The 21579-nt window shown below is 34.3% G+C and overlaps 1 protein-coding gene across 22 annotated transcripts in view; it reads left to right on the top strand.

The window, feature by feature from the left end:
* Positions 1-743: 743 nt before the first annotated feature.
* The window catches only part of LOC147399321 (phosphomevalonate kinase, peroxisomal-like), a 28053-nt gene continuing 7217 nt past the window's right edge, over positions 744-21579 (top strand). For 5 of the 22 annotated variants that reach the window (XM_086448854.1, XM_086448855.1, XM_086448856.1 and 2 more), the window contains exons 1-12: positions 753-1186; positions 2185-2351; positions 2753-6880; positions 6979-7100; positions 7201-7383; positions 9904-9973; positions 11552-11850; positions 11958-12169; positions 15022-15402; positions 17921-18031; positions 18488-18544; positions 20733-20818. In XM_086448854.1, coding sequence (XP_086304980.1) covers positions 11778-11850; positions 11958-12169; positions 15022-15402; positions 17921-18031; positions 18488-18544; positions 20733-20765 — 867 coding nt within the window. In that variant the 5' untranslated portion in view covers positions 753-1186; positions 2185-2351; positions 2753-6880; ... (2 more) ...; positions 9904-9973; positions 11552-11777 and the 3' untranslated portion in view covers positions 20766-20818. The other 17 variants (XM_086448860.1, XM_086448868.1, XM_086448862.1 and 14 more) reach the window with 17 other exon arrangements.

Genomic DNA, 21579 nt, shown 5'->3' with positions numbered 1-21579 from the left:
ATGACCTAACTTGGTTGGTTATTAATTTTGAGTCCGAGTTAAGGTCCGACTGATCTTGTTGGATTCCATCAAGTTGATCATAGTTTGTCATCTTACACTTGTCAACCTAAGGTCTTACCATACTCTATTTTTGGTGATCTCGACTAATAGCAAACGTACAATCTACTTACACGGTAACTGTTCATGGTAGGGCTACAAACCACTAACTTCCTTCCTTCTGTAACGTGCTCAGTTTGGGGTGTTGAGCTCAGCAACTTCCTATTTACTGACTTGATTTAAAATGTTGACTCATATTTTCCAGTGGGCTCCCTCACCCATTTATGATACGTGTTTTCATCATTTTGCGTGACTAATAGTCTCCACACTTAGCAAGATATAAGATATCTAACTAAGGGCCATTTTGCTTGACATTGTGATTGAGAGTTTTTTTCATGTTGTAGTAATAATTAACTTTTGTCTCAATCGATATAAGAGGGGGGGGGGGGATTTAAATCATTTTAATGATAATGTCATAAAAATTAAGTCAATTTAAATAAAAATGTGAATATTTATAGTAATTTTAATATTTTTTATCTAAATTGAAATATAATTGGGCATTTCTTAATCTACTTCATTTTTTAAATAAAATATAATTATTTAAATATAATATGTACGTATTAGTAAATAATTTTAAAAGGAAGTAAAATGATTTATCTAGTGCGAGTGAGAATGCAAATTGAAATGGCTTCCAGCTGGACAAAATCGTGGCTGGCTCTCACAACGGTTCGATTTTCCGCCCAAACAACCAAAACGTTCTATTTAAACACCAACCCTAGGACGCTCCAGCTTTCCAACACTACAGAAGGCTTCTCTCTCTCTCTCTCTGTGTAATTGTGGGTTTTTTCTCCTAATTTGGCTTTTGCAATCCATCGTTCTCCAGAATACTGTGCCTTTGGAAGAGAACCGCGATTGCAATCGGGCTCCCATCTCTCTCTCTCTCTCTGTGATTAGGGTTTTTGATCCTAATGAGGTTTTGCAATCCATATTTCTCCAAAATACCGTACCTTAGGAAGAGAACCACGATTGCGATTGGGCTCCCATTTTTGTGAGGCAATCAATCTGCAGATGTTTGGAACGATTTTCTATTTGTTTGTGGAGATGCCAAAGGAATGTCTACCGAAGTCTCCATAACATTGTTCAAGAGCAGGCATGTATGATTAATTTCCTTGAAATTAAGGTCATGTAAATGGCTCAGATCTGTAAATATTGTAGAATTCTGTTTTTTGATGGATATGCCTTCGTTCTTTCTTTTAGGGGTTTGGTTTTTTGTTTTGTTTTGTTTTGGGTCTATCATATGCACCAGGAGCATTCTGGGTTTGTATTTTATTTTTTTATATACTAAATTTTCGAATTTTTAGCTTGTTAAATTCAGAAAAAAGATGTCTTTATCTATTGTAGATAATAAGAATCTTACTTATTAGGGGGAAAAACTATGAACTAAGAACCTTTGAGAGCTTGTCTGTTTGAATCATATTAGAATCTAGCCATATAATACCCCAATAATTCATGGATCGGAGGTTGGATATAATGGAAATCAAACATTTTTCAACTTAAGGTATGATCACTGTTAGATGGGTTGTTGGATATTTATATTTAGCTAGTTAGGTAGTCAAAAAATTGTATACATGTACATAGTGTTAATATAACACATCTACAATCTGTAAATGCTGTTAAGCAATCTCGACGAGTTTTCCATTTACTTTAAAATCAAAGAAATGACATTTAAAATTTTGAAAAAACAAAACCCCCACTTCTTATGATATACAAATGACTTTAAAAATGATATAAATACTCATGTAAATATGAGGACTAACAAGTTCTAAAAAATACATAGATCCATAGAAATAGTCATTTTTATATTTAACTCTGTAATTCAAAGTTTATAGTTAACCAAGAGTGATTATGAAGTGTTCCAAGTCACTACCCATGGTGACAACATGTCATCTATTGTAAGGACCCTTTTTGTTAGTGATGCCTATCTCATATACATTCTAGGTATTTAAACAAGGCTTCCTCCATATTCTCACAACATTACAAATAGGCTGTTGTCATGTACTTATTTTTCTTTTGGATTATTTATTTATTTATTGCAATGCTATGTGTTTTTATGATAACATTTAATTTTTAACTAACTATTTTTTGCAGTTCGATTCAACAGTTTTCTCTAGAGTTGGAGTTAGAGAAATGCAGTTCGTATCAACAATAAGAAAGGGATTTCATCTAATTGATGCGCAACTTCCTGTATTCTTGACATGTGTCTCAACAATCATGGTTTCATTATGTTCAACCAATGGACCTAATAATAATGAATGGTAACAACTTTTTTCTTGTTAATCTTAAATCATTTGATATTTAAAATCCAATTGAAGGGAGGGAAGTCTAGATTAAAAGAACCTAGGTTTTAGTAAGTGCTTATATAAAAGGAAGGGAAATTTTGAGATAAAATCCCTCTAGCTTTTGGTCCATAAATTGAGGTCCTTACACCAGTTCCTTGGTTGGCCTGTAGTGAGAGAGTAACAAAAAAATGGCTTGTGACTGATGCCTTTTTTTGTTCTCTCCGATATATTTTTAGCTATGTAGGTTAATTATTTACTATACTACAGATCTTGTTATATGTTCTATGTTACCTCCCAACAGTAATTCATATAGTTGATTTATAGCACTAAAAATCTTGTTTTAATTGAAGCTTTTGAAACAATCATTGCAAATGCAGAAGAGATGGGTGATGATGATAGTGGACTCACTTTTAGGAACATGGAACGCATGCAAATACTGGATGATGATTGCGCAGTAACTAAGTTATTTCCTCAGGAAGTATAGAGGGTGTAAGATTCATACCTTGATAATATTTCTCAACTGATTCACTTGTAGTCTCAATTTAATTAGAGATCTTAGGTATAATTTGGTTCTTAATTGTCTTTCTTTCGATGAATCTAGGAAATTGTATTGGTTTTCTTTCTTGATGTATGATTTATTAATTCTAGGTTTTAGTGTTATCCTCATTTAATAATTTCTAAAAATAATTTTGTCACCTTTACCTTACTTCTTCATTTAATATGAAAGATTTTGTATTTGCCTTTATTCCTTGATTCCTTAATATCCAAATCAATTTCTTGTTTTGATAGTGTGTTCATATCTACTTCCACTACCTCAATCCTCATTCATTTTGCTCTTCTTGATGCTCATTTAGAACCTTCAAGTTATATATTCGTTCGAATTAGATTTATAATTAGCTTTCACTTAATGTTATGCAAACCATCTTTATCGACTTTTTCTTAATTTATCACCTATTAGAGCTACTCTTGTATATTCTTGAAGGTGTTCATTTCTAATTTTTTTTATATTGTCTTTCTATTGATCCATATCTTCATTGTTATCTTGTGTAGCTCAATCTATTATCTTGATTCTAATTGACCATCCAACATTTATTTCATTAAACGTAATTAGAAAATAAGAATTACTTAATTTTCTAACATATTTATAGTAAACTGTATGCATGCATTAGATGTTTGATTTCATTTGTGGTGAAAATAATGTTTGGATGTTGGATTTCATTTGTAGTGAAAATAATGTTTGCTTGTTTATGATAATTAGTTTTCATATAAAATGTTTTTAGTAGGCAAACAAGAAAATTATTTTTTCATAGTTTTAAAATTTTTCTTAATAAATAGATGAAAAATTAGAATACGATTGAATATTTTTTAAGAATCTAGAGCAGTTGAGTCTATAGTATGAGTTAGATCTCTTTGAATCTCAATTGATAGGCTCTTTACTACTCTTCAATTAGAGGGTGATTCAACTAGTTAGTCTTTGATAATCATAGTGCACCCCTGTCTATTACTAGCAAGGATTAGATTGTGGCCATGTTGCAGTTTTTATCACTATGTGATCCTATATGTATCCTTTGATTGAGCTTCCTTACTTATTTCCTTATGGGTTGAGATGTAGTAAAAATGACTGTTTATAATTAGTGTGAAAGCCGCCATTGGTATGTGCCCTTGGAAAAGGCTGCCTAATTGTCAACTTTGGGTTGAAAAATGATGATACCTGAAGTTTAAAAGTGTGACAGCCACCACATTGCAAAAGGACTAAGAAAGCTTATCCCCTGAAAATCTCAATGCAAAATCATAAAAAAGAAGATGAGAGAAAAAAGTGAAAAGAAATGAAGCCCAAAAAGAAAAGAAAAAAAATGATACATTAGTGTGAAAGCCGCCATTGGTATGTGCCATTGGAAAAGGCTACCTAATAGTAAACCCTGGGTTGAAAAATGATGATACCCTGAAGTTCAAAAGTGTGAAAGCATAAAGGCTAAAAAGCTCGTCCTCTGAAAATCTTAATGCAAAATCATAAAAAGGGGGATAAGAAAAAAAAGAAAAAAAGCACACGAGTGGTGGAGCAGTGGTTGAGCGACTTGGGTTTGCTCCCCAGAGTCGGGAGATTGAGTCTCCTCACTCATGGTTTTATTCGATAAAATAAAGAGGAATCACTCGTGGTGGAGCAGTGGTTGAGCGAACTGGGTTTGCTCCCCAAGGTCGTGAGATTGAGTCTCACCATTGGTGATTTTACTTTATAAATTAAAATAAACCACCCGAGTGGTGGAGCAGTGGTTGAGCGGCCTGGGTTTGCTCCCCAGGGTCGTGAGATTGAGTCTTCCTACTCGTGATTTATTCGATACACATGTTTGTGGTGGCATGGTGTATCTAAAAGGATTAGTCCTACTTTCAATGGGGTTGGTTGTTGCGTCGAAAAAAGAAATAAAAAAGTACATCTCCCTTGGGCACTGGCTAGGTTTGACATTTCACTAGGTTGCATTTAGTTTCCATAGTGATCGAACTGCATGTTGGCCTAATATCTGAACCTAGTCTAGAATAGTCTAGTTCACTATTTCACCCAGTGACGACAAATGTTGAATATTCTTCTAATAGATGAGTAGTAAAAGTGTCTGTCTCAATTATTCATTGACTATAAGACATTCACTGTTGACTTTACTGTCTCTTTTGCCTCTGTTTACTATCCATACTCATAAGGGGTTTAAGTATTGCATATCAGTTGTGTGGGTTTCATTGATAAGGGAAGATGTTATATTTAATTAGTCATTAAAAGAAGGTCTGTTGGCTTAGTTTGTCATGTTTTGGCTTGAAATATTTCTTGGTGACGATCCAAATACTTCCATATCAACTTAGGTCCCCCTTCGAACTTTTTCCTAGTACTCTTCTAATATAATAATGTCACCGAGTTCTTTCTTGCAATGTTGTTCACATCAATTATTTAACTTTGGATTTTTATTTTAAATATTACTTATGTTTTTTTTTTCTTACTCCAATGTAGTTTTACCTATTGAGGTCTCAATTATTTACTATACTGCACATCTTGTTATATGTTAGTCCCAATTCTTTTTATCTCTTCTTCTAAGGGTATGTAGTGCAGCTGAATTCTTTTTGTTTTTGGTGTTCTATCTTTGTTTCAATTTGCCCTAGAGCCCAATTTCATTTGCTAACTACTAATGCTATACCTATCAAACAAAAAAATAATCTTTGTTTCTATTTAATTAGGTCTTCTTAACTGTTAAATTTTAAAGTGAATTTTCTAGAAATCTTATTTTTATTTTCTTATTTTATTTTGTGGGATTTAGTGAGGGTATTTATGTAATTTTGTATGGGCACCACTTCACGTGTTGTTCATACCATGTCACTTTCTCATGTGGATCGGCATGTGCATGGTGTAGCATGAAGTAATATTTCGGTGTCCCTTTCTACGATAGGGGCAGAGTATAATGTTGCATCTCTTGTCGCACAAGAATGTGTGGCAAATTCGTTTTCCATGTTGAACCCTCTTGAACAAGCATTCTCACATGCTATAAATTTCCTCCACCACCTATATGTACATGTAGGGAATCCCATTCACCACCAAGTCCTTGAAATAGCCCTTGAGAAAAGAGAAAGTGAGTAAGAAACCATCAACACTCCAAATTTCATACCTTGTGTAAGTGGAGATCTCATTTCCAACTTGTAAAATTTCTTTAAATTAAATTAATATTTTCCCTTTTCATCCTTTTAATTGTTCTTCTTCTTGGTTGTGAGTCTTGGGCTAGTTTGTTTTACACTATTTGAGAAGCAGAGTTCTAGAATTTTGGATTTCATCTTTCTTCACATTAACTACATAGCCATTGAGTTGTTGAAGAAGTACAATTGACTAAGGTACTTCTAGGTTTTTAGGAATGCTCAATTATCAATCTTCACGGTTTTGTATTTTAGATGTGACGTTGTCTAAAAATGGTGGAACCAAAAAGTTGTGTTACTATTTATCCATTGGTGGTTTGTCTTCAATGTTGAACTTTCTTCTAATAAATGAAGGTATGATGTGGTAAAACCATACATGAAATAGTTCCTTCTTTTGGTATTCATGAACTACAACGAATTGTCTAAAATTTGTTTCATGGTTAGAGTTATTTTTAAAGAAGCATAACTATTTTAATTGAATTGTAAAAATATTGTGCCTCTTTTGTATCAGAACGCAAACCATCCATCCACCCATTGACCCACCCACTCATACAAACAAAGACCCCCCCCCCCCACCCAAACACAACCTCTTTCAGGAAAATGACTCTCATAGGATCTGCAATCTTCTCCCTTAAATTTGTTGGATATCTACTCTATGCTTCTTTTGGGGACATTTGGTCTACCACTTGATGGTTAAAAGTGCAACTTCATATCAACCAAGAAGATGTTCACTATAGCTATTATTCAACTATCAAGAACATATTTAACTTATAGATTAACCAAGCATTGGCTGAAGTAAACTTTCAGATCCTGTTCCACATGGCTGCGCTCACCATTGAAAGGTATTTATGTCCAATAACTTTGTTCTTTCTATTAATTTGTAATTTTTGTTTTCACCTCTCTAAACTCTTTGATGATTAATATTTTGGTCTTGTGGCAGAAGCTAAGATGATGGTTAGTATCATATCCTATCCTATCCTGCTAGTATCTATCCAGAGAGGAATCGGGTGATCAATTTTGTATCAAGTTTTAAGCCTGTGGTTCCTAATCGATGTGGAAATGGTGAGATGCAACTCCTTCCCTTGTTTCATTACTCCTACCTATTAGAGTCAGATAGATAGGTTGGTTTCTAATTTCTTTTATTTACTTCCTTATTGATCAGAGTCAGACTGCTATATTTGGTACATCATGGTCAAGGAGTCGAGTAGCTTTTAGAAGAATAGAAAGTGAGAAATGGTGGTGTGACGAGGAATCTGATGGGCATTTGGATAAGTTCATTTAGAGGGAGGACTCAGAATTTCATGAGGTTGGAGGATGATCTTTAAAGAAAAAAGGGAGATTACAGGTATCTGCAATGAAATAATAGACGTATTTCTTTGTTGTTTTCTACCTTGAGAATTATTAGTCTATGATCAATGAATTGAAAATTGAATTATGAATGCATCTCATATATTTAATGCCATTTTCTATTACCTATTTAGTCTTATAACATACAAAAAAAGGAAGCTATGTTACCTAGATCTGTATTTTACTACGATGTTGTGCTAGTTAACTTTTCCAGTTGAACTAAAAGTCCTAAAGGAAATGATTAAAAAATCCGAAGAGGGAGAAACTCAAGGGAGTAAATCAGAAAAAGTTAGTCTTGAAAGAATAGACATTTTGATTTCAATCATGATCACTTACAGAAAAACTAATTACAATACTAAATAAATGTGTATATATATATATATATATATATGGGTTGGGTTCCGTGTACACATCTACAACGTGTTTTGTCCTATGTGGCTAAAAGTTTCAGATTGAGCTGATTTTTGGTGAGGAGGATCTCTATGATTAGGAGATCATCCTCACCGAAATTCAGCTCAATCCAAATTTTTTAATCTTGTCAAAAGTGATTTACAAAAAATGGACAGTCCACAATTCTTCAACTCATAAATATGGGGTTAGAAGTTTTAGAATTAGCTGATTTTTGGCGGGGTGATCTTCTCGTCATAGAGATCATCCTCACCAAAAATCAGCTCAATCCAAAACTTTTAGCCCACATAAGGCAAAACACGTTGTAGATATATGAGTAGATATGTGTGTACATGGATCCTAATCCTATCTATCTATCTATCTATCTATATATTATTTTTTTGCTTATCGTAGGTATCCCCACCCTTCGGGTGAGACTAATCCCATGGTCACATGCACCACTCCCTCAGAAAGTCATACGTGCAACTAGTTGAGTTGAGGGTGAACGGGACCCTGAAGGGGGTGGCCCCAAGGAATTCATTGCTTCGTGGGGTTTTGAACACTTGACCTACCCTTCCTGAGGAGCTTGTCTAGGCTAGACTTTCCACTAGGCCAACCCTTTGGGGTTAGAATAAATGTAAATTGGTTTGAGGAGAAATGGTGACTTAAGGAAAGAAATTTGTGCATATATAACAAATTAACATGCATCAAAAGGATTGGAGGGTGAGAAAGGGAAGAATGCTTCATGTAGGGTCACTCTCTCAAAGATAGCAACAATATACCATCATTTATAAAAATCAAGCATAGACACGAGTGAGATCCATGACACTCGAGAACTTGGAAAGAATAACATCGAAATTAAATAAGAATCACACAAAGGATAGGATTTGCGGACTTTACATTACTTTAAATTTCATATTCACTTTCTTGAATGGCTTTTAACAATATTTTTCAGTTTTGGGATCGAAAATGAAATAATTGAGTTTACCTTTTCAATAAGTTTGAAATTTGGCAGATGTGATCGATATTATTTTTGTCTAGGACTCCAACTAAAGGATTAAATTTCATATTCACTTTCTTGCATGACTTTAGCAACATTTTTTAGTTTTGGGATTGAAAATGAAATAATTGAGTTTACTTTTTCAAAAAGTTTGAAATTTGGAAGATGTATTTTTTTGTGGACTTTTTAAAGAAAAGATTCATTTGTTATATGTAGTGAGATTATTATCTTTGATTTGTACTTTGATGGTAGTGAAGATTACAGAGTGAGGTGCATAGAATGAGATTCGATTGTGATATTTTGATGGTTCTGATTAAGTGTTATATGATGAACATGATGACAACCTTTAGGGCTAAATATTTCAGATTCTGTTTTTTTAATGTTCTTATAAATCTATTATGAATTCTAGGACTGGAAATGAAATGATTTTGAGTTTCTAGTTAAATAAATCCCGCTGAAGTTGGATGATGCAACCGATATTGTTTGTCAAAATATTATTCCAAAGGATTGGGATTAAAATTTGGTGAAATATTTTTGTGCATGATGATGAGTAATTTCTTGTGGCCTTTTAGAAGAAGGATTTTTGTGATAAATGGAATAAATTATGGTTGTTTTCTATGTCTTGATGTGATGATAGTGATATTATGGAGTTAGATCAAATTGTGGTGTCTTGATGGTTTAGATTGTATAAATTAAATGAATACTATTATAGTCCTTGCATTGATGATAGTGAGATCATTTGTGGTGTCTCCAGTAAATAGATTTTTATATTCTATGTTACTTGGAGTGAATATGGTTATAATCTGTAAGGGTAAGATTAAATTGTGGTGCTCAAAGAGTTCAAATTGTGTGATATTAATAGTGAAAGTCCCTATATCCTTAACAGATACACAATCTCAACAGTTAAAATGCAAGATCCAACAATTGGGTGTGATTTATCCTCAAGATTCATGTTTTATCTTGACCATTGGATTTGTTTATTTTAACAAAAGGGATTGTGTTTGTGGTTTAGATTTTGGTTCCTTTAATTGTATATGGCATTTTATTTTGTAGTTTTGCCTATGTTTGTAACTTAATTCTGTTTTGCTTGTGTTTAAGAGGTGTTGTCGACCTTTTTGTGATGTTGTGTAGGGCTTTGCTATGGAAAGTTGAAGTACCAATTTTGACATTTGTTATTCCCACAGGACTTCTTGTGCACCAGGTATTTTTTCCACTCAAGTTGTTCATCACTAATATTAAGAACTTTATTGAAATAACTTGATGTTTTTGGTGAAAATTAGAAATACAACAAGTTTTAAAATTGATAGTATAATCCCCTCAACTTTGAGCTTCCTTGCAAGCATAATGGAAGATGGACTGCTTAGAAAATCAGAATTGTACTCTTGTGAAACCACCTGTGAATCTTGTCAATTGGTTTTCTTTTTTCTTATATGTTTTTAACTATTTAAATATATTTTAGTTTATTGTTTATGAAGCCAATTTTCTTGTCTTACAAATATGAGGTGGCTTTGAACTTGGAACTGATACTTTGCTCCACAGAACACTGTTTGATCATGTTATGGGTTCAACTGTTTGAATGTCTTTCTTGTGTTAAACTTATTTGACATTTTTTTGGGAAGCATGCCATCATGGTGTGTATATATAGTACATATATTCGTATAGGTTCAGGATTTAGTGACTTATGAAGAAAACACATGATTTGTTTGTGGTGGAAGGAACTCATCCTCGGGATTAGTATATTTGAGATGTGTTATCAAGATATGTTTAGATCCCTACCTTTGGATTTTGTATTTATACATGGTTGGGATTTTAGTCATTCTTCACAAGTTTATATATTTATCTGTTCTCTTATTTATGTTCTCTATTGGAGGCATGTCTCAGGTACATAATTATGTATAATTCAGTATGTTTTTTCAGCTTGAGTAGTGAAGAGATAAACAATCGATGCATATCAGGATAGCTGTTTGTCAATGGTCCCTGTATGTATCCAGTGAGAAGTTGCTGAAATTTTGCTTTAAGGCATTCAACACCATGCTAATTATCATCAAAGCCTTGTACCGAAAATTCCTAAGAAGCTTTTTAAATTAAAATACCCATGTTGGATTTTCTCAGTGAAACTTGTAGTAGATGCTGCAAATGCTATACGTGACTATCAGCATCAGATTTTTGAACTAACCCCTATTTTCAAAAATGTTTGGCTCTCTTTAGGATTAGGGCCTCCGAATATATATATATATATATAGATAGATAGATAGATAGATAAATAGATAGAGAGATTTTTTTATAGGTATAGGATTAGTGTTAATGAAATTGGGTTCAATGGGGATAGTCATTTTTTTTGTGTTAAAGGTTCATTGGTTTCCCTGAGATGGTAGAATCGAATTTTAAATTCCAAACTAATCAAAGATCCAAAGGCCTAATACTACATTTCCCATGGAACACAATGTCAATAGTATTTTTAGACTTCTATTTTTCTTTCAAAATATTAATAATAGGATGATTTTAGCCATCCAACCATTTTGTCTTCTTCTAGACTATTTCTCATCATTCAAATTAACATGATATATTATATGATTTGGACCGTTAGACCATGTCAACTGTTGGAGTAGCCATGTTGGCTATCTCATATGTTGGACCCAATGAATGGTGGGACAGACACCACTATGCTGTTGGGGTTTACTAGGCATACCTAGAATTACCTCTATATTTAGTGACCACTTCAAGGTTTTATTTAAATCTTAAATAATAAAAGTAATAGCTATGTGTTTCATTTGCTTAGGTCCTATCTTCAAACCAGCTCACAGCAGACTATCTAGGAAGGTCAGGTGGGATGATAATGCGGCCACATTTGAAATGAATATTGTGGAAAATAACTTGCATGGAGACACAGAAGCAGCTTTATTACAATAAAAGATTTCAATTTTCTGTTCCTGCATGACATAAACAGTTTTTGTCCCGGCATGAGATAAACATTTTCAGAATACCTGTTCGGTTGTGCATTGCCTATGATCCTAATCCGCCAACTACTTTCATTGGAGGAACATTGGCGTTTCTTGACAACACTTTCTCATGGGCATAGTAGGTCTTTTTTTTTCACTTTTCCTTTGTTATAGTTATGAAGTTTCTGACATTCATGTTTGATTTTTTTTAGGGAGTGCTTGACTCTTAGTCCCAATCTTGTGCAGGGCCTATAACATTAATCATAATTGACCTCTACATGGCTCTTGGCTCCCAAAATGGGATGGAGCACAGTGCGAGTAAAGATGGTTTCGTAGAATGGTTGACATTTCCAAATTACATCTCACAAAGCCTTGAGGTTATCGATTTTCTAGCTTCGAGGTACAATATGTGCCCGGCACTTACAACGCCAAGTGGAGATTTCTTACTACCTCCTCCTGTGCGTCTTTGCTGTCCTAGTGAACGAAATGGTGGCTCCCTATACTATTTGTATGCAATAACAAATCCTTAAACTCATTTCCCTATATTGGTATGCCTGCAAGCTTATACCATGCTAATTTTTAGGCTGGTTGTGTGATATGTTTTTATTCAATATTTAAGTAGGGGAAAGTAGGAGAAAACAATCTAAACAAAAGCCCCTTCCATCATTACAAGTTAATTAGTTCATCCTTCATGTTCTTTGACTTTTATGTGCTTTTATGCTAGCTCTTGCTTGCTCGTTCTTTGAATGTTGCTTGCCTGATTTATGTATATCTCAAAAACCTGTCGTTCAATTTGGTGGCACCACCGTAGGTATATGAGTAGCCTTGGTAATAAAAGGGTTGAACTCCTTGATATGGGAGCTAGAGGTAGTGACCCTGTAGTTGAGGACAACGTTCAAATGGCATTATGTGAGATTTGATTTATGTCCTATGTTCTTGTCATTTGTCTTTGATTTATCTCTCAGATTGGTTTTTCAAACGTTGAGCCATTTCACTAGCCAAAGCCTAAGGATTAAGGTTTGGTCCTTGCACGTGGGTGTTTTTAAATGGATAAACAATGTAAAATACTAATAAACAAATATAAAAAATTTAATCCTCATTCCCAAAGACTTATCCGAATGAGAGAATGTTTATATCTGCTTTCAGTATCTCCATCCATGTTCTTTTGGGTCTTTTGGATTGGTCATCTCGACCACTTTTCCCCTCTCGTAATCAATAAATTATGTCATATTATACCTATTAAAAAATAATATCAAAATCAAAAGTCTTCTTGTTTTGGTTTTTATCTGTTATTGAAGGGTTGGGGGGTAAATTAATTGGAGTAGTTGCTTTTAGTGGTTTGATTAAGTTGAGTCTGATATATTTTTTCCCTTCTGAAATGAACCACAAATTATTTGGAATTGACGACTTTATTGAGGACATAATTATTACTGTAGTGTTGTAAAATTTGTGATTTTCTTTGAGATCTGTCAGGTATGGACAGATGTGCAATTAACATCGCCTCAACTCTCTAGAGAGACGTTATACAAATTGTCACTAAAAAATTTGGCCCTTAAGTGTATCTCTTCAGGGCAAGTTTTGAATGAGTTCCACCATTGTAATTGAAGATATTTGGTTGCATGTTTCTACATGTATCTACATAGTTTGTGTGTCTATGGTTTAGAACAACGTGGGATCACAGACCAAAGCTGTTGAGTGATCCACAAACAAAATTACTGGGTCTTTTCCTCTAATTTTGGTAACTGGATGTGAAATCTCTGAGAAACATTCTTGTCACAAATATTTCAGGGATTCAGCCAACCCTTTCGTGGAACAAGCAGTGCAGTATGCTGTAGCAGCTGTACATGCAATACTAGTTGACGAGGTTAAGAAGGATGTGCTTCAGAAACTACTTTTGCAGGGTAATGTTGGTGCTTTATTCATTGTTCAAGCCTATTAAAAATAACGAACTAATATAACTCCAAGAATCTAAAGCCTTTACTGGTATAGTCATGCAAGCCTTGGTATTACAATCTTAGGTTCCAATGATTTTTATTCATACCGAAACCAGGTATCTTTACGACTTTTATGTATCAATTAGTACTGTGTTACAGTTTTAAATTCTTTACCCCCCCCCCCTTTAATTCCTTAATGTTGAAACATGAAAAATCTGCAAGGATTTGGGTTATATGTTTCTTCTACAGTGTCTTTAATGACATGGTCCCCAATCAATAACCACAAGGAGTAACCCATTTAGCTTGAAATAAAACAAAACTTAATACAGGGAATAGAAAGCATGGGATGGTGCGTGATGTCCAGGGATTAATAATGGATTATGTTTTGCATCAGTCTTCACTCTATAACCCCCTTATTAGTTTCTGATTTATGGATGCCAATCTAAATTCCTGGCTTAGTTTGGCTTATACTATTCATCTTTATGACTATAAATATGTTTGTGCATGTGGGTGTGGTCGAAAGAGAGGGGTGGTGCTCTGCATGTAGGGTATTTGTCTGTACTGTTTTGTACGTTCATCAGTGCTTGTATGCCTGAGCATGTGTACCTTTAGCCACTTTAGCTATAGCTATAGCCTATATATTCTTTAAATTTGTACATCATAGAATATAATGGCTTTACATCTTAATTGAGATAGCTGTAAGAGGTTATTCCAGTTTGTGTATGTTAACAAGGCAGGTCCTTGGGCTTAATCTGTGAACAAGAACTGAAATTCAAGATGTTAGTGAATTTGTCAATGGAACTGGCATTTTGAGTACTTGAATTTCAAATTAGGTTCTCAAAAAGCACGTATCAATAAGTTGGTATGCAGAGGCAGGCACAGGTCCAACAAGTTCCCCAACCCTCACACAGAACAACCTACTCTTGCTGGTCTGAAGTGCGTGGCATCTGGATTGGATATATTTTCTCTTCAGATCTCTTTCTCTCTCTCCCCCCCCCCCCCCAACACCCACACCCACCCAACTTCCTTTCTTCTTTTTCTTATTCTTCATTTTGTTTTTGAGATGTGGGAGATTAAATGAAAATACGATAAGATTTAACTTATGTTTTTACAAAATAATCTAGATCATCACCATACCCTCTTCTGACATTCGACTCTATTTAGGGTCTCATCTGTTGAAGCATGCTTCTTCAAATATTTCTTGAATGATCACACATTTGTTTTAAGAAAAGACATATTATAGTGTAAACGTTTGCTTTTTAATAGTTTTCTGGTTTTGTTTTAACCTTTCTTACTTAAATGTCCCCATTTCATAGCTGTTGCTTGCATGTACCTACAAATCAAGATCTTACATGTGCTGTATTTTTGCTTGTTAGATTGAAGCTCGTGGACTCCCATTGACACCAGACACATTGGCTTCGCTTCCATCTTTTTCATCCATTACCATTAATGTAGAGGGATCCAATGAAGATAGGTGCAAGCCTGAAGTTGCAAAAACTGGACTGGGGTCATATGCAGCAATGAAAACTGCAGTGGTTGTAGCTTTACTTCACTATCTTGGAGTTGTCAATCTTCCCTCGTCATCTAAAAACCTGAATCAAGATGACTCTGCGGATCTTGATTTGGTGCATATGGTGGCTCAAAGTGCTCATTGTATTGCTCAAGGGAAAGTTGGCAGTGGGTTTGATGTTAGTTCTGCAGTCTATGGCAGTCAACGTTATGTTCGGTTTTCACCAGGAGTGCTTTCATCTGCTCAGGTCTCTCTCTCTCTCTCTCTAGCCCAGAAATCTACAAATGTCATATAGGAACATGTGGTGCACAAGTATGGGAATGCCCTCCCACCCTCCCCCGCCCATCCACTCACCACACACATACTTGATGAGTTCCCATCCTTGAAAGCACCACAACCTATATGTCTTCCCCACCGGTTTGATAGAACATCTGTATTTCTTTTCATGTGGCATGTTGACAGGGGAAATTAGACAGTCCATCTGATAGACGATTGTATACTAAATGATTGATTATGTGTCTAGTGTTGACAATCATTTACCCCAAAAGATCGATCTGATGGGGATGGCGCAACTATGAATATAATAGGGTCGCAAAACACTCAACCCCCTCCCCCCCCAACCCATAAGGGTGAACAATTCCCTCAAGGAGACTTGAACCTGTGACTTATACGAACCTAGCATTCTGATACTATGTTGACAACCATTTACCCCAAGAGATCGATCTGATGGGGAGGGTGCAACTATGAATATAAGAGGGTCACAGGTTGAACTGGGGCACGATACATGAGCACGTGACACCCAGGAGCAAAGGCGGATAGCACAACACTCAACATCTAGCACTCTCTTTCACTTTGCATCCATAACTTACCATGTATAAAACTTCTCTAACAATGACAGCCCGTCAGTGTCAGCTTCTTAAATAGAAAGATGGAAGCCCACCTCTTTTGCCCACATGCCATAAGGAGATTATGTTGAAGATTGCCGCAATGGAGGGAATGAGATGGTCCCCTTGCCCTCACCTCAGTTGTCATGTCTGAAAACCCTGTCTGCACAGCGATTGAAGTCTGTCTACCCCGAGTACACCACACTTCTTTTGAAAAAGAAACAAAGGGAGGAGGTTGAGTAGACCAACTTACAACAGAAAAGATAGGGATAAAAGAGAGAGAATCAGATCTGTTTCTCAGGGTCCTTACAAACCATATCCCACCTAAACAAAGAATTCGCGAAGAAATAGCCTTTAAATTCCTTACCTTCAATTAAAAGTACATGAAACCAAGGATATTAAAATAATCTCATGAAGGGAGTGCTCATTCTTGTCAAAAGCATAACTTTCCTTTCCTTCCAAATGCACCAACAAACAGTTAAAGAAGTCAAGCTCATAAAATTCTTTCTTTGAATTTCAGTGCTAAAGTCTACCATCTCTGGACAAGAGACAATAGGGGATATGGAAATTTCTAAACCAGTTGGAAACCACACATTATGAGAAAACTTCCAATGGATAAGTAAGTGGTTAAAAGGCTCATCACTAGCTTCGCAAAGGTAATAGAAATTCATAGAAGTAATGCCCCAGCACATGATATATCCAAGGTGGCCGACCAAATAAAAAAGGACACATTTGCACCATCTTTTTTTTATAAGCAGTACCCTGCCTTTTTTACATGCTTTTCATTCAATAAAGAAAAGGTTAGTTTGTGTTAGCATGTAGTTTTTCTGGTTAATATTTATGTTTGAAATGTTATTTCACACAAAAATATTTTCCAGAAAATCTACTTGATGTGAACAATACAGAGCCTAAGATGAAGTATCTAGTTTAAAAAATGGATAAGTAAGTGGTTAAAAGGCTCATCACTAGCTTCGCAAAGGTAATAGAAATTCATAGGCCCCAGCACATGATATATCCAAGGTGGCTGACCAAATAAAAAATGACACATTTGCACCATCTTTTTTTATAAGCAGTACCCTGCCTTTTTTACATGCTTCTCATTCAATAAAGAAAAGGTTAGTTTGTGTTAGCATGTTGTTTTTCTGGTTAATATTTATGTTTGAAATGTTATTTCACACAAAAATATTTTCCAGAAAATCTACTTGATGTGAACAATACAGAGCCTAAGATGAAGTATCTAGTTTAAAAAATGGATAAGTAAGTGGTTAAAAGGCTCATCACTAGCTTCGCAAAGGTAATAGAAATTCATAGGCCCCAGCACATGATATATCCAAGGTGGCTGACCAAATAAAAAATGACACATTTGCACCATCTTTTTTTATAAGCAGTACCCTGCCTTTTTTACATGCTTCTCATTCAATAAAGAAAAGGTTAGTTTGTGTTAGCATGTTGTTTTTCTGGTTAATATTTATGTTTGAAATGTTATTTCACACAAAAATATTTTCCAGAAAATCTACTTGATGTGAACAATACAGAGCCTAAGATGAAGTATCTAGTTTAAAAATTGAATCGTTAAATTTTGCATAATACAATCTATATAATAAAACACAACGGTGGGTCCCACTCTCAACGTATTTCGAGGTAGGTTTTACCTTTTTTTCAAAAAATACCCCTAACTTTATTCTCTTTCTTCTTCTACCCCTTTCCAATAGTACCTCTCCAGCTTTATTGTCTTTCCTTTTATCCCCTTTTCTTTATTGTACTTCTCCAACTTTATTACTTTTCCTCTTTTACCTCTTAACCCCTACGGCACGGGCAAATTCTTTCAAATCTTCTATTGTTCCACTTGATATTGTTTATAAGTGCTCTTCTGTTGTGGAGTTGCAAGCTACAGCAAAAGGACAGTCATTGTTGGAGGTCTTCACTGATGTTCTAAAAGGGAATTTGGATCATGAGAAGACTCAGTTCGCCTTACCACCATTAATGACCCTCATGAGTATAATGATATTTTGCTTATGTTTGTGTAATAGCATTGCACTCTCAGGAGACCTGAATAGGAGATCTTACAATAGTTACATTAGAAGATCTAACCATCCATATTTTAGACACGTTGTAGATCACATGCTCATAGGGCCCACATAGAGATAATTTAGAAGCTGATTGTTTGAGGATGATCTCTTCACCATGGAGATCGTCCTTACAAAAATCGGCCTTTTATGAATCTCCTAACCTCATAATATGTGGAATTTTGGATGTTGATTGGATTAGTTTGAAATGTGGATCATTGAAGCAACCTGATCCATAGACAGCCCTTCTCTACATTCTCTTAACAACAATGCCCGTGATTGTTTAACTTGACTATTTTTCGAAAGAATGGAGCGTCTTTGTTAATAGGGCTTAATAATCTGCTATGATCAGTGTGTCCTCACCTTAAAGATTGATGTGTAGGTTGTGGAGCAAACAATTGAAGTGGGAACTCAAACTGTATTAACCTTGAAGGATCAGGTGAGTAATCTTCATAGTTCTTGGATTCACTCCTAGAAATTGTTGCAAGTACGGGAAGCAGTGACCAATTATCAATATTTAATGACTTATGCTTTTATTTTTGTAGATCAATATTTTCTCATTGTTTTCATGGTTAGTTGCTAGGAGTCGTAGTCAGCCCAATGTTTTGAACATCTTTAGAACACAAAATCTTGGTATTGTAAATCATTAGCAATCCTCTATGTTAGTATTTATTGCCAAAAACAATGAATAAATTATGCTATCCCTAGAAAAGAAGAAAAGACTCCTAGCTTACAGCCATATCCCATTAACTATTAAATGCAACATGAATTACCATGGTGATCTACCTTTTATCCATTAGTTCATGACTTCAAGCTTGGGAAAAATTGGTGTACCTTATATTAACACCGATTTTGTTTCCAAACCGTGCCGTAAGCTCGGGCATTCACTAGTGTGTGTGTGAGCATATATATATAATCTTTGGTTGAGTTGACTTTACAAATTAAGATATTTGCTCCATGTCAAATTCATATGATCAATTAGTGAGTTGACACATTCAATCTTTTAGATTTAAAAAATAATAAAAAATTCATAGTTGTTCAAGTGAGTTGATTTGATAATGTTATTTGTGGGAAATGTTGAACTTGTTTAATTAGTGCAAAATCTCAAATAAACTTACTAACAACACATGCACTAGAAGTCTTTGAACCCTAAAAATTGTTAGGGAGGTGTTATTAGTTTTAGTTAGATAAGAGTTTCCTAAATTTTACATTTTTTCAGAATTGGAAAATTTTAGATTGTTTGTACAATTTATCAGGTTCGTATGTTTTTCGTGAATTATTTTATTTGTTCGAGAAATGCAAGTTTTTTAGTTGAAAATGTTATTATGATAGTTATTTGGGTAATTATTTGGGTTTGATTATGGTTTATCTTTTCATTTTTTAATGTTTCTTTTGGAAAATGGGGTCTCCAATTAGATTTTGTGTTTTAAATTCATTATTTACTTTCTTTTATTTGGTTTTAAAACTGGAATTTTGAATTTGATTCTGGTTATGAATTTTATGCAACTTATTTCCAATATAATCTTTTTACTTGATTGGCAAAGTTAATTTGTTGATTAATAGAAATTACTAATGCAGTATTTCATTATGCATTTTATCTGATATTATTCACAAGGTCGTTGCTTCCATTTGCACTAATTTTTTTTCCTATTTAGTTTTTTTGGTTGTAGATGATTTTTTTTAGATTAAGAAACTTTAGGAGTACTGGATTTTGTTGCTACTTCCGCTGTTTTTTTGATAATTGATTTTGCATTAAAGCATATGTACATCTGATGGCAGCCTTTTAAGTAGGGTGATTAACATAGAATGTTTAAATACAGTGATTCTCTGGAGAAATACTTGATGCCATGCACTTTCTTATTTTTAACCTATTTTTCATTTTCTTTGTAAAATAGAGTGATTGCTGATCTTAAATTATTTTACTTGCTATTTACCTACAAAAAATTTTCCCTGGTTTTAAATATGTCCAAAATAAATCAAGAGCATTACTTTCTGATTAATGGAGAGGTTTAATTGTAAAAGTGCAAGTGAAGACATCTCGCATCTCCGTCATTGGGTCTCCTTTAGAGGACAAACATTGTGCAGAATAGGTAGCCGATGAATTTTTTTCCCCTTTAATTTCTTATGGTACCTAGTGTGTTGATTTTTATGAACGGTATTGGTTTTTTAGTTAGAGGAATGATTTGCAATGATTTACTATCGGAGGGCTTTGAAGCTTCAAGATTTCCTTGACATGGCTTCTGAAAGTGGTAACCACAATAAAACTTTTTTTGCAATGTTTCTAGTGATGTGATTAATCTTTTTTTGGGTGATTATGTTGTGATTCTTTTCATTTTGAACATATAGAGATTTTGGAAGGCTACAAGGTAGTTATTGTTCCATCAGAGGAAGAGAAGAAGAGCCAGAGATCACTCTATGTTCAACTAGAGACTGTGGCTGATTGCGCCCTATAGAAACATCTATGACCTTATGATTGCATAACTAATATTCTTCCTTGCAAAGCATAATTGAATGTGTATATTTTTTTTTTGAATTTTTGTATTTGTATAAATTGATATCCTTTTTTTCTTTTGTGGGGTCCTCTTGATTAGTGTTCATGTCTCAAATCATGAATCCACTTATTTCAGACGACGAAGCAAAATGGGAGTCTATTTTCTTGAAGCCGTGCATGTACAAAGAACAACATTTTGTTTACAATTCGTTGAGAACCCAGGTATGTTCATTTATTTTCTTCTATATTAATATTTAGTTAATAATCTAAGGTTTAGTAGCAAGCCATTAGATGTTTGTTTTTCTTTGAGACGAGATGCCTTGGTATTAGTGTTTTGAAATGAGGAGCTACTTGATTTTGAACCCTTGGTGGTTAGTGGCTTATGGATGGTGTGTGAATAATGAGTGGCTTGTGGGTTGTGGTTTATGTTCTAGGGATTTTTGATTTGAGATTTTGGACAAGTTGCGTTTCATAGCAAGTTATTAGATGTTGGATTTTTTTTGGGAAAAGATGACTTGGAAGAGTCAACTTGGTATTAGTGCCTAATGAAATGAGATGATAGACCTGATTTTGAAACCTTGGTAGCTAGTGGTTCATTTATGAGTTCATGTTTTTATGGAATATGGTTTATGTTTTATAGACTTTGGGTTTTAGGTAAGTTGAAAGTTGGGTTTTATACGTTTTGAGTTCGGATTTTTTTGTCCTCAGTGGATTTGTCAAGGTTGTTTTGGAAAATTAACTTCATTTTAAAGTTGGGACTAGAAATCGGGTTTAAAAAAATGTGAGGGTTAATGATCAAGTAGTGAGTTGTCACATTCAATCTTTTAGATTTAAAAAATTCATAGTTGTTCAAGTGAGTTGATTTGATAATGTTATTAATGGGAAAGGTTGAATTTGTTTAATTAGAGCAAAATCTCAAATAAACTTACTAACAACATATGCACTAGAAGTCCTTGAACCTTAAAAATTGTTAGGGAGGTATT

This window comes from Akebia trifoliata, chromosome 7 (assembly GCF_017979445.1).
Source record: "Akebia trifoliata isolate Shusen 1 chromosome 7, ASM1797944v1, whole genome shotgun sequence".
NCBI lineage: Eukaryota > Viridiplantae > Streptophyta > Magnoliopsida > Ranunculales > Lardizabalaceae > Akebia > Akebia trifoliata.
This window is presented reverse-complemented; position numbering and strand designations above follow the sequence as displayed.